The sequence below is a fragment of the Cuculus canorus genome, chromosome 10 (assembly GCF_017976375.1).
Source record: "Cuculus canorus isolate bCucCan1 chromosome 10, bCucCan1.pri, whole genome shotgun sequence".
In the NCBI taxonomy this organism is placed as follows: domain Eukaryota; kingdom Metazoa; phylum Chordata; class Aves; order Cuculiformes; family Cuculidae; genus Cuculus; species Cuculus canorus.
Genome location: NC_071410.1, coordinates 8,192,774 through 8,207,138, shown reverse-complemented (window position 1 = coordinate 8,207,138; position 14,365 = coordinate 8,192,774). Strand labels below are relative to the sequence as shown.

Genomic DNA, 14,365 nt, shown 5'->3' with positions numbered 1-14,365 from the left:
AAGAACCACGCAGCACAAACAAAACAGCTCATACAGGGTTCCCTATCAAAGCTCACCCATTTTGAAGCCTTGTACTTTGACAGGTATGCAGCTTGCCTTAGTTTCATATTCCCCTGCCGTCATGCAGCCCTGCAGCCATCTTTCAGCCTACAAACAGGTAGTCACACCTAGCAATAGGTCTGCACCACGTGAGGATGCTGATACAGTAAACTGTGCATGATCTTTTGTTTTCAATGCCGCATTTCAAAAAGCTTCATTGTTCATTTAAGGTGAAGCAGATGCTGTTCCTCTGGCCTCTTTGAAAAGGCTTATCTATGGGCTGGATTTCATTAAGTCTCTTGTTCTGCATTTAATAAGCTTGCAAGTCTAGACACTTTGGTTCTCTCTCGATCACTCCTTTGGTGTACTAGCAGGTAGAAACAACAGAGGTTAAGAGGGAAATATTTAGCTAGCAGATTTAGATGCTATCAAGACAATTGCGTAATTCCACTTTGACTCACGGCAATTTCATACCCAGGGACTTTTTCACTCACCCAAGCGCCAATATCTTTTTAAAGAAAGAGGCTGCTACCTGCTGTAGTAGAGGAGATCACTGGGAGTTTCAAAGTACAGCCTTTGGGATATTAGTAGAAAAATCAACATTGCACCAATGACCAAACAAAGGAAAAACAGGTCCAGAGGAGCAGTGCAGTGGAATTGCCTTCTCCTACAGAGGGCAATGAAGACATAAAAGCAGAGCAAAAGTCTCAGCAACTCAGTCCACCTAACTCTTCAGATATTTCCATGTGCAACTGGATGTCACCTCATTCCCCCAGCCCACAAGGACAACCCATGCAAGAGCCTGCTGCCCTGCTTCTTCCACCTGGGGATGCCCAGGCACAGGGATCACGGTGACTGGGAGCATGAAGGCACCTGCAGAGCCCCATGGGAACTGCCATGACCAAAAGTTCAGCAGCAAAACCAAGAGAACGTGCTCAGGCCTCAGGTAGGTGCTGCACCCAACACCTGGGCATCAACTTCAGCTGTTTGCAAGAGGGGTGTACCAAGGTATTTCAAAAGAAAGGCACCTGGCTGCAAGGTAGGTAACACGGGAAGGATGTGTGTCGGCTACCTCCAGAGGGAGTTTCTTCCTGCAGCTCACGTGGGCCAGGAATGTCCTATGGAGGCCCAGTCTGACAGCACATTGCTGCAGAACCAAGGGCAATGCTGAGACCAGTCATTTGTTTATCAGTCAGCAGTTAGCCTCACTCAAGTGATGGGAACTCAGCCGAGGCTTTGTTCATTTTGCTTCTGACCCTGCATCACACTTGAACCCTTGGCCTCCACACAAAACCAGCTCTGTATTTTATCTGCTGCTCTACTTAGCCCCAAAGGCTAAGTGAGATGGATACAAATCCTGTTTGTTCACAACACACCAGGAAAGATCAGCATTTTTGTGGATCAGGGCTGCGAGATGTGCACGTTACAGTTACACATGCTGCAGGGATGCACCAACAAAACCAACTGCAATCTTACATTCAGAGCAAAATGGTTTTCAAAAGACTAATCAGACAGAAAGATCTTGTCTCTTTGGGAAACAAGCAGCCGTAATCAGCAAATATTTCTCTCATGGGATTGCAAAACAAGGCATGCTCTGCCCTCTGTGCCATGAGTCATGAACTTCCCCAGCAAAGGGGGAGGCAGAGCAGAACAACTGCAGAGAACAACAGGATGAGGGTTTTTTTTACATTTTATCACAATGAGAGAAATTTCAAGGTCCCTGCACTTACCATCAAACTTCTTGTATCGGGAACTAAACATGGTTTGTAGGTGATTGCTAAGCTCTACGACGGCGTTTCTGAAGTCGTGTTTACTCTGTTGACTGTACTTCTCCTCCATTTCTTGAGAACAGCACGTGTAGCCTTGTGAGCAGACTTTCAAGTGGTCACCTGAAAAGCAGAAAAGAAAACATCCCCAAGTTAAAAGGATTCTCTAAACAAGTGCAAAGAGCGTGGATTGTGAGGCAGCGGATGCAAGGACCCGCAGCACCATCTCCTTCCAGGGAGACTCCCTCACTGTGAGCGTTGGTCCAGGCATATTAAAACTTGCTTTCATGGAGGAACTTTATAGCCACACATGCAAACACTGCACCTCGTCTTTCTGCAAAAACATTAACAGGTGTCCTCTTATTTAATAAACAGAATAAACAGGTGCTCATCTTGCCCAGTATGATTTGAAGAATCAGTAAATTGACCTGTATATGCTAGATCTTCCATGAATTTTTGCTCAGTACTTTAATTACTTCCAATTCATTCACTTAATACATAACACAGTATCAATGACAATGGTCCTTTCTGTACAGTTAAATCTTTTTTTCTTCAATGACTCTCTACCCTTCGTTTATCACAGGAAAAGCAATCTCTCTCAGAAGCACAATTATCACTGATATTAAAATATACTTGTTTTATAAAATGGCTCGTGGAAAAGCTTTACATTTCCCAGCCCCTAGGAAGCTCTTCCCAGAGAGGAAAAGAGTCTTCCCCACCTGCTCACACCCTGGAGGCCACCACCAACCTCCAACCACTACCAAGGTTCAGAGACTCATGGCAAGAGCTGCAAAGGGCTCGTTAGCGCTCTGCACATAAAATAACCTCCTCATGAAAGGCTGTGAACTATACAGTTACCGAAGAGCAATCCTACTTGCTAGAGCATCAAAAGTGGGTTTAGACAAACAAAAGAAGTTTTTGCACGGTAAAACAGAGCCTGCCTGTGACTAACATCAGCAGTCGCTTCCCTTCTTGCCTTGCACAAGATGTCACAATGTCATCTGCCCAGCTATTGAACCTTTGCATCACCTTGCATGACTTTCTAAGCTTAGTCAGTATCTCTCCTTTCAGACACTTAAGGACTATTTTAAAATAAGATATAAATATCTTTTATGTCTACATGTAAATAGATGAAATTCCTAAGAACCTTCTCTCCTAAATCTATTTTCCTGTTGCACTACAGGCACTGTTTGTTTTCCCTGGCATTACAGAGAGACCTTGACCGACAGATAACTCTACCACAGCTAATTTATTGCACAAGACTGACTGGTGCTCTGGAATTACAGAAAGCTCAAAGTCTGTTACAGAAAGCAGCACCGCTAGGACACAACCTTCAGAAAACACAGAACCACCTTGCTATCTCCGTACAGATATATTTTTTCACAGACTCTACCTTCTGTGTCAGAGGAGTGCATCCCATGGCAAATACACATCATTACAGGGTGCGGCACCAATAGACGCAGCTCCTTTTAGCTTGAGAAGTCATTTAAAAGACACGAAGAGGTGCATCCAGGATTTTTGGATCCTGCCCACCAAATCCATCCCAGAGCATGCCTGGGCACTCCTCTATAAGCCTGTTAATTAAAAAGAAAAATAAGGTGCCCAAATGCTACTGCTATATTTCACTTTTAATTTCTTTGCTCAGTTCCAATACAGGACTAAGACACTTTGACACAACAGGAAACAAACAGCAGCGAAGCGATAATTACAGCTAAAATGACAGCTAGTTTTTCATTGTCAAAATAATCTAATTTCAAGATTTGAAAAAGGTTTGGGTTTTTTTCCCAGCATTTCTTATGGAGTGGGAGTATGTTGGAAATATTTTACCCAAAATGAACTTCATGATCTTTTCTGTACCACTTCCACAATGCACGCCTGCCTTTGGTGGTTACAACTTACATACTTCCCATTCTTTTGTGCCAGAGGGATAAACCTCTACACTACCTGGCAAATTCAAACCTACTGATAGCAGCATTTCTTTTCCCAGATACTCTTTGCAGACACTTTGACATTATCCACAGATGCCCTGGGATGCCTAAGACAACTTCTAACAACTACCCCAATGTATTTACTGATAAAAAATTAAAAGCTCAATATATTTCACAAATAGAAGTTAACAGTTTTATATCTATTTATGCTACTAAACTAAAGTTACCATCCCACAGATTTTACAATGCCTTTTCCAGCTATCTTACAGTGGTTTATAGCTCCGAGTGTCAGACCAGGAGCTAATGTTACAAAGCAAAATCACCTTTCTTTGATCCGCCTCATCCCAAATTTGCACAGTGCCTCCCTGGGACACACATGCAAAGCCAAGCAAGGAGAAACACCACTGACAGTAAATCAAGTTTCCACAGATCCCATTTGGTTGATCATTAAGAAATTATGCTCCAAAATGCAACTCGCATTCAAAAATGAATGACCAAGCAATCTAATTGTGGAAGATATTTCTCAGTCATGTCAGCACTATGTGGTCTTGGCTTGCGATCAAGAATTAGCTCTGTCTGGAGCTGAGGAGCGCTGGCTACTCAGTGCTAATCATAGGAGGATGCACTGTTACCCAGTGCTAAAAACCAGAAAGTTTAGGGCTGTGAGCTGCTTTTCTTGCAGTTTTCTTAAGCCACAGCGGGAGAGACCAACAGAAAAGTCACGGAAAGATATTAGGGGCCCCGTTTTCTCACAGGGAGGGTTGTCCTTAGCACCTCCACATCCCTTAGAATACACCTTCACTTGCACAAAGCAACAGGCATTGACATGATTTGCGAGAAATCTCATGCCTAGCCTTTGTTTTTTGTTTTAAATTAGCTGGCAGAACAGATCCGTTCAGCATCCATCCACAGAACTCTTTCAATGCCCAAGTTTGCAGAGAGAGCTACGCAACATCTCAGCATCCCACTGCCTGCCTGGGTGACAGATCCATCGCATGGCCCTTCGGCAAGTGGATGCAGTGTTGGGAACTCCTTAAGCCTCCACAGACAGAGCCCCCAAAGCACAGCATCATCAGATAACAGCTTTAAAACACAACAGTGTTACAACCACCACGTGCAGGGGAATGCAAATGAAGCCTGGAAAGCAGTCGCTGCCAGTGGTCCACATAAGCACGGAGCAGTTACGCACACAGAAAATACCAACCTAGAGCCAAGACCAAAGACAACGCTCCTCGTTTTTCCAATTGGCAGCGAACTCTAATGAGAACGAGTGAAAAAAAAAAAAACTAGTACATACACCCACTTAAACAGAGAACTAATGTTTATGTAGATGATGTAAAGAACATTCATGGTGTGCACTCACTGTCAAGGACACATTCAGCAATAATTATTTACCAAGTTAAAACCCATCAAACAATGCCCATACAAGGCAACTCTTTCTTCATCATCTACTGTTGAGTGCTAAAGACTCTGGCAGCTTTTGTAATTTATCACCATGTGAGCACAGCAAAAATATAACTCTGCTACAGCTTCCTTTCAAGTTATGCTTTTTATTGAATTGTTTGGCAGGGTGTGCAATCATCACATCGGGGGCTGCATGGCAAAAAGAGCTTAAGTAGCAGAGAGCAACTCCAAATAGCTATTGCATATGCACACCATCCAACTTGTTGTGGATTTGCAGCAGATCCTTCCCTTGGCCTGCTGCAGCAAGACCTCCTCCCCATTTTATAGTGCATATTAATGCAGAGAGAAATTAGGGACCAAAATTACAGAAGACCCTTGCTCCTTGGCTAGTTAACAGCACACCTCTGAGGAATGGAGGCGATGGTTTAAAGATAGAAATGCAATGGTACACAATGCCGCCCTCCGTGCATCCAAGAAAATGGGCTCAGAAAGGTAATCTTGCAAACGTATGATTTAAGCCATTACAGCAACACTACATTTAGCATACTCCAGGCACATGGAGTTTCTTCCAAATCAAGTAACTATTTTGCAACATGTTGGAAAACAAGTTTTCAGTAAATGAAAAAGTGTGCAGTAGAAATGCAGAGGCTTCATGATCATGAAAAGTAGTTCCTAGCACTAACCTTTTCAAAATCTTGTTTCTGGATGTCTAACACGCCTTCTCAGCCTGCTTCTCCTCACCATAACCAAGTTCATACTTGAACTACATCTAGCTGCAAAATTAGGTAAACTTGCAGGAGTGTATTCTTTAAAACACTCCTGTACAAAGCCTAGGCTTTCACTGCAGTTCGGTAAACAAGCCAAAAGCAGTTTATGACCCGAGATGTTACTGCCTGGTGGAAGAGCAAGAGGCAAACCCTGCCCGGGGACCATCATTTTGGCCCCACGCTCTGCCTCTTCCCTTTAGCACACACCGGCTTGTATCATCTTTAAAAGAGTTTTATGACTTCCTCTGAACCAACTACTAAAGGAATCCTAGTCTGTAATGCCAGGCTCTAATCCGATTTCACACTAGACTTGCCTTCTAATTATCACAGAATATTAGGCTTCCACCCATCATATATAATTGACATGCTACCAAGGCTTTACAAAACCCCCAACAAAGATGACAAGAAACACTAGCATCACCCCCGAGCACAGCTCCGCTGCTCTGGCCCCACGTTAACAAGGGGCGAGAAGAAGAAAGAAAAGCATGAGCTTGTGATCGACTCCAGTGGAGTCATTGAGACAGACAGGGCTACCAAAATGTCCACCCAATCCGATCACCTTTAATTGTACCCAAAATACCAAAAACTGCCCTGTTTTCCTGACTACAAAATAAGTCAGGGATGCTCAGCCCCTCCAAGAGCAGCATGTGAGCTCTTACTTATCTGCCACCATAACCTGATGGTCTGTCCGCACACACCCCACAGTGGTCCCGGCCCCAAGCAAGGCTGGGTCACCCTTATCACAGTTCCTGTTGCGTTTAGGTACCTGCTAATGAAGAGCACCACAGAAATGCAGGTAGCATCTTGGCACACAAATATTTCCAGGTGAAATGACACTGAGCTGCAAACACCAAAGGGAGGAAAAAAATAACCCAGCTGCCTCCTCGCTGGCTGTTACACACATGCTGCTTGAAGGCACGCTTTTTGCCTAGCACAGCCAGCAAATCTGGATAGTTGATGGCTCTTATCAGAGTATTCATTTTTCACCAGGTGGTCAGTTTTTTCCTGCTTGCCTTGAAGTAGTGCTGCTGAGGGATTCGTGTTTATTTTACTGGGGAGAATATCCCTGCGAAGACAGTCGCGTGCCAGGAAGGAAGAGATGTAAAACAGCATTGAGGTCCTGCTAACAGAGGCGATGCATCTGCGAAAGGCACAACACAGAATTACAAGTTTCTAAGCTCACATCCTGAAAAACAATACAGAGCTGCTGGTATCCTGCATCTGGAACGCATTAACCATTTGGAGATGTACCTTTTGTGATGCTTCTGAGTGTACAGTACTGTTTCCAGCCTGAACCACTACTTTAACTGCACATTTCCAGGAGAAGTGCTATGTGCAGCCTCCTCCCTACACCAGACACAAAATTACGTATCCCATTTCCAACACAAGTCATTTCCCATCCTAAAGGCCCCCATCATGTAACGACAGTCAGCTTTCCTTTCTTCCCTCAAAACATTTGCAATTTTCAGTGGGACCTCAACCCCAAAAAGTACCAAAAGAGAGAGAGTACCTCATGCACCCACACCCAGGTCTTCACTTTGGAGGTCAGCAGCTAGCATTGCCCTCCAGATTGGCATGCAGGCTCCAGCCCTTCCACAGCCACAGGAGTTCTGGCCCAGGATTTGATCACCATGGATGCTCCTTCCCACCTGCATCCCTTTTTTCCCAGCCACCTGGGTGTTTTCAGCCAGAAGACGTCCTGTCATGCAGTCCGGTCCCAAAGCTAACCGTTAGTAGGGTTATGGAAATACCGCAGTTTGGCAGCGCATGCCAGCATGCAGCATATTTAACATCCCACTCAATTAGCAGTCATTTTATATAAACGGTTTATTTGCCTTATTAACTTTAAAGCCACTTGTTCCCCCTGCGCTTCCACTTAGGTTATTAATCAATGTGCATTTCAGTTTTTTGCTGATTACTCTAATGGCACAGAAATATTCCCCAGACTGACAAAGAAAGCTTAAATATTGAATTTCTTTTTTTTTCAAATTTGTCAAGCAGTCAAAATACACTCTTTGATACCCAAACCAAAGCCTTTTCACCTACACTTAACAACAGTGAACTATTTTCAGGCGAGCTTTACTGCATCTGTTAACTCAGCTGCTAATCCATCTTGCAGGCGCAGGGAACGCCGGTGCACACAATACCTCAGTGACATACCTCCCTTCAACACAACAAATAATCCTAATTATTTCCATAGTGCGTACCTACAGTTACTTAAAATATCGCACACAGCCGAGGTCTGTCTGGCTTCTATTTTTCCATTTTGCTTTGTTGACAGCTTCAAGTTCCCAAATTTACTGCCAAGAGGGTCAGGGACTGAAGTGAACAAGAGAGATTTATATCCACGTGTGTACATTAAGTCAAATGCACATTAGGAACCTTAATTTTCTACTGGAAAGAGCAACTTAGGACACAAAGAGGGCTCTTGCCTTCCACCCATCTAAGTCCAAATTACTACTGCAAAGCTCGTCTGAGCTCACGACAGAGCCAGATCCCTGAAAGACCAAGTCTGTGCAAATGCTGCACGTTGAGGTCAGCCAGAGTAAATCTGGGACATGGCTCCAGGGCAGGGGCAGAGGAGAAGACCCCTTCTCATGCTCTTAATGCAGCTCTTAAAGCTCAAACAAAAGACAAAGACCTGTCTCAGCTTGCCACATCACCCCAGAGAAACAGCAACAGCCATATGATGTCCCTCCCTCCCTGGCTCTCCCACTGAGGTTGGGGCAATGGAGAGGTTCAGGTGGAGGTGCCCAAGGGCCAAACACATCTGAGCCTTGAACTGCATCCTTTGCAGGTGACATCCAGCTGAGGAGGATGCCAGATCTCACCTTCAGTAGGGTTTTTAGAGTTCATTTAAAGTTAAAACACTGTTCACCTGAGGAAAAATACCATCACTGCTTCATTTCCATAGCACAACTGACAATTTCCTTCCCAACAGGGTGGCCCGAACACTGTGAGGTTTTACACCCTGGAAAAATATGCCATGATAGAGCACGCTTTCATTCCAACAAACAGGATATTGAGTCAATTAGTGGCACACCAAACACAAACCAGACAGATGAAGATAATGCATTTCTGTAAACATCAAAAGACAGAGAAACCACACAAAGACCTGAATATATAAATAAAGCAAGAAAAAAAAATACTGCATAAACTCATTATTTAAACAAGCCTGGAGAGTAAAATAGCTTTGGTTAACTAGAGGATTCTCCTTGGCTCTACCTAAGACAGAAACCTTCAATGAAAACCAAGACTTGTTTCTTAATTAAAAAACAAAACCAAAAAACCCTACTCAACATCTGAGTGAGAACCTAGGAAATGCAAATTGTCTTCATCATCACTGAATTCTTCAGGCATGAAATAGTTTTCATAACGTGTCTCTGTCTATGTGCACTAAGTCAGAGGTGTTACGCAACAGACAAGTTATGCTGAAAGTTATCTTTGGGTTTTTTTCCAATTCTCCAGTGAGGAGAAACAGCACAGACATACAAGGCACACGAAAGACCTATCTCTGGGATGGCCAAGACAGGTGGTACCCCCGTCTCTCCATCAGCCACCAAAGAAAAGTCAGAAAGCCCAACACTCTCAGTCAGTAATTCTGCGTATACATAAAAGGTAAACAGAAAAATCTATCCAGTTGTGACAAAATCCATAAAAAAACCAGCCAGTGGTGAGACTACAGAATTCAAGAGAAATTGTCTAGCAGATTCTACACGGATAACTCAAAAAAAATCAAGTATAATTTCATGCAATTAAAGAAAAATAATAATAATAAAAAAGAATCCGTTGGGAACAGCAAATACACAGAACTATTGCAGCCTCAGGCACAAGGAACAGTAAATAGAAGAGATCTGGCTGGGAGACAGTTACTTTCTTTGTGAGACTTCTCATTTTTTCTTCAAATTCCCCATTAAGAAGGCAATACAAAGCCAAAAAAACTGCCCGTTTGTTTTTTTCCATAAAGCTTTGGGCTATTTGCCGAAAAAGCAGCTTTTAACCAAAACAGATTCTACCACAAACACCGTCATTCGAACTGGAATATTTTGCGTTCTTAACAACATTTTCCCCTTCCACTTTCAGCCCCTCCACTGCTCTCAGCCCCTCCATCAGGCACCTCCCAGGATGTTCACTGGTGCAAAAGGCACCACACACAGGCAGGCAGGGAAACCAGAGTACGTCGCTGGCAACCACTTTTCCAGTCATTTTTTTTTCTCTTTTCCTTTTCAAACGTAGCCGATTTCAGCATCAATGCACAAAACCACGTTTCAGAACTGCACAGTAGCTTCTTGTGAGATGTACTCAAGCTCACCTATTTGTGCCAGCAGACTGGTCATCTGCTAGCGAATCCCAGATTTGGCAGATGACCTTCGAAAGCTTCAGCAATGTTTTGAGGTCAGACACTCCTAGTGGTTCTAGGGATCATGCTTTACTTGGAAAAAAAAACCAAACAAATGACCAAAAATACTCAAAAGAAGTAGTTCATGGTTTTGTAGAGGCGCTCTGTCTGATAGAGATCTCCCCAACTGAGAGCGGCACAACCACAGAAAGCTGCAGCAATCCCAAACGGTGACACTGGCCACATTTCAAGGCAAGGACCACTGACCCAAGGCACTGGTGCTGTGGTTGTGCTGTCAAGCCCCTCCAAACATCCCACCTTTCCGATATCACCAGCTACACAGGGGCTTGACAGATATGAAGTCTTTCTGCTTGCAAAAGCAAAACCAAGTACACGCCATTGCACAAAGCGGAGCTACCATTTCCATGTGTTAAAGCGCACCAACAGGAATAAATGTTCTAAGAGCACATGAACTGGCAGCTACGACCCAAGCAAAACCTTTAAAAAACTCCAAGACCTAAAGATGTTTTTAATTCCTTGAATAAGAAACAAAGCTCATTAAATTCAGCCACAATTTCCTGGTTTTGGCTTAAAATAAAACTCAAAAAAAAAAATATTCCAGGCTTTATATAAACAATAATCTAATCTATAAATTGGAATGCTAGAGAGATGTTAATTAACTTCCAGAGAGATTAATTCTTATTGTGGGATTCAAAATAGGCACTGTGGAACCTGCTGCAGTTCTGAGACCAACTTTACCTAGAAGGGAAGGAAAAGGAAAAAAAAAGCAAAACACAGCATCAAGCTGCAACCAACTACATCGAAGTGCAGCGTACAAATAAGTAAATATCTGGAACAGCAGGGTGATGTTTTTCACCCATAAAGATGCACTCCTTCACCCTGCCTCAGGTGGTTTTGGACAGGGAGGTCAGCAAGCAGCGTGCAGGGGCTTGGTGGAGAGCCAGGACTAGCCACGGCCACCCAAAAGTCCTACGTGACAAGGACAGGAGTCTATTTTTGCTTCCCTTGCTTTGACAGCAAAACCCACGCAAGTCCCTTGCTCCACACGGCTGCCAAGGGCAGAGCTTACTTCTCACCCTGCAAAGGCAGCCTGGACTTTGGATCAGAGCACCAAGTCTTGACCTTCTTCCTCCTGCCACCCTGCGTGCCACCGGCCACCCGTGCCACAGCACCGTGCCACCAATCCTCAGGGACCTCACTTGGGGTAGGAGCGAAACTGAGCCAAAGCACTGCAGCGAGGAGAAACACTGTCTTCTGCATTTGCAAAAGGATCGCTTGCTTGGCGTTTTGGGGGGACAGGAGTTGTGACTTCTGGTAATTGAAAGTATACATAAAAAGAGGGAAAGCTAAGGGTTCAGGTGTAGCAAAGTCCAGCTATAACCGAACAGTCAAGTCATGCCAGGAAATCAGGCACCCTCCCCTGCCTCTGCACATCCCCACTGTCTCCGAAGCACTTCACAGGACAGCAAACTGCCAGCTTTGGGCTGCTATTAGAAATCACTATGACCCAAGGAAGCCCGAGTTCAGTCGGGCAGGTTGTCCATCCTCATCTGCCAAGAGCCATAGGCGAGAGCCACCCCACAGCCCTGCCCAGCAGACCCCACAGCCACACAACAAGCAGGCTGGCAAGCATCCGATGCCAGTCTCCAGATCAGAGCAGTGGGTGCAACGCTCTTTGCAGGTCTGCATTGGAAGAGAACTGTTTTTACCCAGCAGTACAACGCAACCACTTGGAGCTATACCCGTGCCCCATCTGCCCTTGGCAGAGCGCCGCCAGCCTGGAGGGTCCCGCTGGTGCCCACAGCATTGAAGGGCAGCATCCCTCCACCCTCTGACTGGGCCGCACGCAAAACTCTCACTTTCTTCCAGGCAGGGACAAATCTTCCTCAGAGCACACAGGGTTTGGTCTGTCCACCCAGCTCCTTCAGGTCCTGCTTGACATATGGTTGGCTCCAGCCAGTGTTCCATGCCACTTTGGCCTGCTGAGGTCTGACCCTGATGGCCCTCACTCCCAAAATCCTCCTTTATTCAAGCTAAGGGATACTGTGGCCTTTCTGCAAGACTCCAGTAACCAGCCTGACCTGCAAGGGGAGACAAGTTCTGCAAAACACCTTCAACAGCATCACACTGTTTCTCAAAACAAACTCACCAGCACACAAAGTCCTTCAGTAAGAGTCCTCCTGCCAGCCTGAGCTCAGCCCAGGACGAGCGTTCAGCAGTTGGGAGACATCAGCTCCCCGCACAAAGCCGCAGTTGTGCAATGCCAGCAATAACAGAGCCCAGGCACAGGGAGAATCAGTTATTTGTAGGAAGTTTCCCACCAACTACTACAGACTTATTTGCTCCAACAGTGTTGAAGTCTTCAGGGAAGAACTTGAGACTTTCCACCACACCTTTTTCCAGTCCACTATTTTCCATTTCTCTATACAGCAACTAAACCAACCAAACCCACCCAAGTCCTCCAAGAACACATTCCAACCACCAGACTTTCCCCTTGCAGAACAGGGTCACTCCCCGCGTGGCCACATCCTGCCACCCCTCACAGGAGCGGGGCAGACAATTAGCTTTAATCCTCGTTAGTTCTGTACGTTTCCTTTAAATCCTGTTACCACATTCCTCCGTGCACTCGAGCGCAGCTCAGCCAGCCTCTGTGGCGGTGACGGTGACCCCGCGGTGCCTCCCAGCTCCTGACCTGCCAGAGCTGCACCAGTCCCAAGGGCTGCAATGCTCCTGGACTCATCTATCTTCACTGATTACCTCTTAATCAGGAAGGCAGATGTGAACGAAGGGTGCGGGTGAAAAGAGAGAGGCGACGGGGGTTGAATTAAAAAAAAAAAAAAAAATTAAGGTTTTCTTCAAGGAAAGGTTTCTCTTTGCTGCAATAGGAGACAACTCAGAAAACTTTGTCCAAAAGCAGCGTTTGAAGTCTAGCTACTTTCATATTTATAACGTTTGAGTCACTCCAGTAAACCTCCGCCAAAGCAGACCAGGTTGGACTACTACAGTCATTTATTTTGGAAGTTTATCCAAGCCTTTAGTTAAAGATAAACAACGCGTCTGGATGTGAGAGAACATCAGAGCCGGGCTGCCAGAGCAGTGGGGAGCTTTAACCCGCTTTGATAGCACCAAGGCACGAGATGGTATCAGCACAACCCAAAATGTACTTACTGCTTCCTGAAGAAGCACAGCAAACCCCCTGAAAAGTTATTGCTTGCCCTTGGGAGGCATTCTTGCCATACTAATACTATGCAAAGGATTCAGCCTAGAAATCCCAGGCATAATCAAGGCATTTAGACCGGACTCATTAATGGCCAACAGTTAATAGGCTGGAGCTGCAATTCTTCTGTCTGGGAGCTTGGAGGTGTTTCAGCTGTGAGTGCATCATTACTCCTAAGCCTGTTTCCATAAGGCACATGGAAAAAAAAAATAAATAAATAAAATCAAATGGCAGACTTCTTTGCAGTTCCATAAAATGCTCTGTAGTCTTTAACACGCCCAAGGAAAACCCTCCACAAAACAAAGGTTTTGCAGAGCATAATTCTCGAGAGAGCAGCACCTGCATGTCAAGACTAGAAATCAGTCTTTAGAGCTGCCACCCTCCTTTCAATTTAAAGTTTAAAGCAACATCAACACACCCAAACCCAGGGTCTTTCTTGTGAAAAGCTGATCTGAAAACACGTGGTTAACATATTGCTAAATCAGAGAGACACCCCAAAAGAGCAACGATGCGAACTTTTGGGACTTCAAATAAACAAATTTGAACTGATCAATCTGGAAAGTCTGTTTTTTATTTGTGGCTTTGGGTTTGCTGTTTTATGTTTCTTTTTTTGTCTTTGCTGTTTGTTTGCTTTCAATTACCCAGGCCCCTTCTTATCCCAACCTCTAAAACTCCCTGTGTCGTGCCGGCCGGGAGGCAGGCAGCAAGACACCATAGGCATGCGATTGCAAATGCAAGCTGGAGGATGCTCCTTCTTCAAAAGCTGCTGGTTTTGCTCTCAAATGAATTTTATTTTGGTGTGTCTCCTTCACAGCAAGGGTACGGCACCGACAGTTTGGCGTCCTCTCCTCTAGTCAGAGGACTGTTTGCTGTTTCACAGGTCA

The 14,365-nt window shown here is 44.9% G+C and overlaps 1 protein-coding gene across 1 annotated transcript in view; it reads right to left on the bottom strand.

Annotated features, from left to right (window-relative positions):
- Window positions 1-14,365, bottom strand: part of GPC4 (glypican 4) — a 67,042-nt gene that overhangs the window by 34,615 nt on the left and 18,062 nt on the right. The window contains exon 2 of the mRNA XM_054075739.1: window positions 1,770-1,928. Coding sequence (XP_053931714.1) covers window positions 1,770-1,928 — 159 coding nt within the window. The remainder of the gene's footprint in view (window positions 1-1,769; window positions 1,929-14,365) is intronic.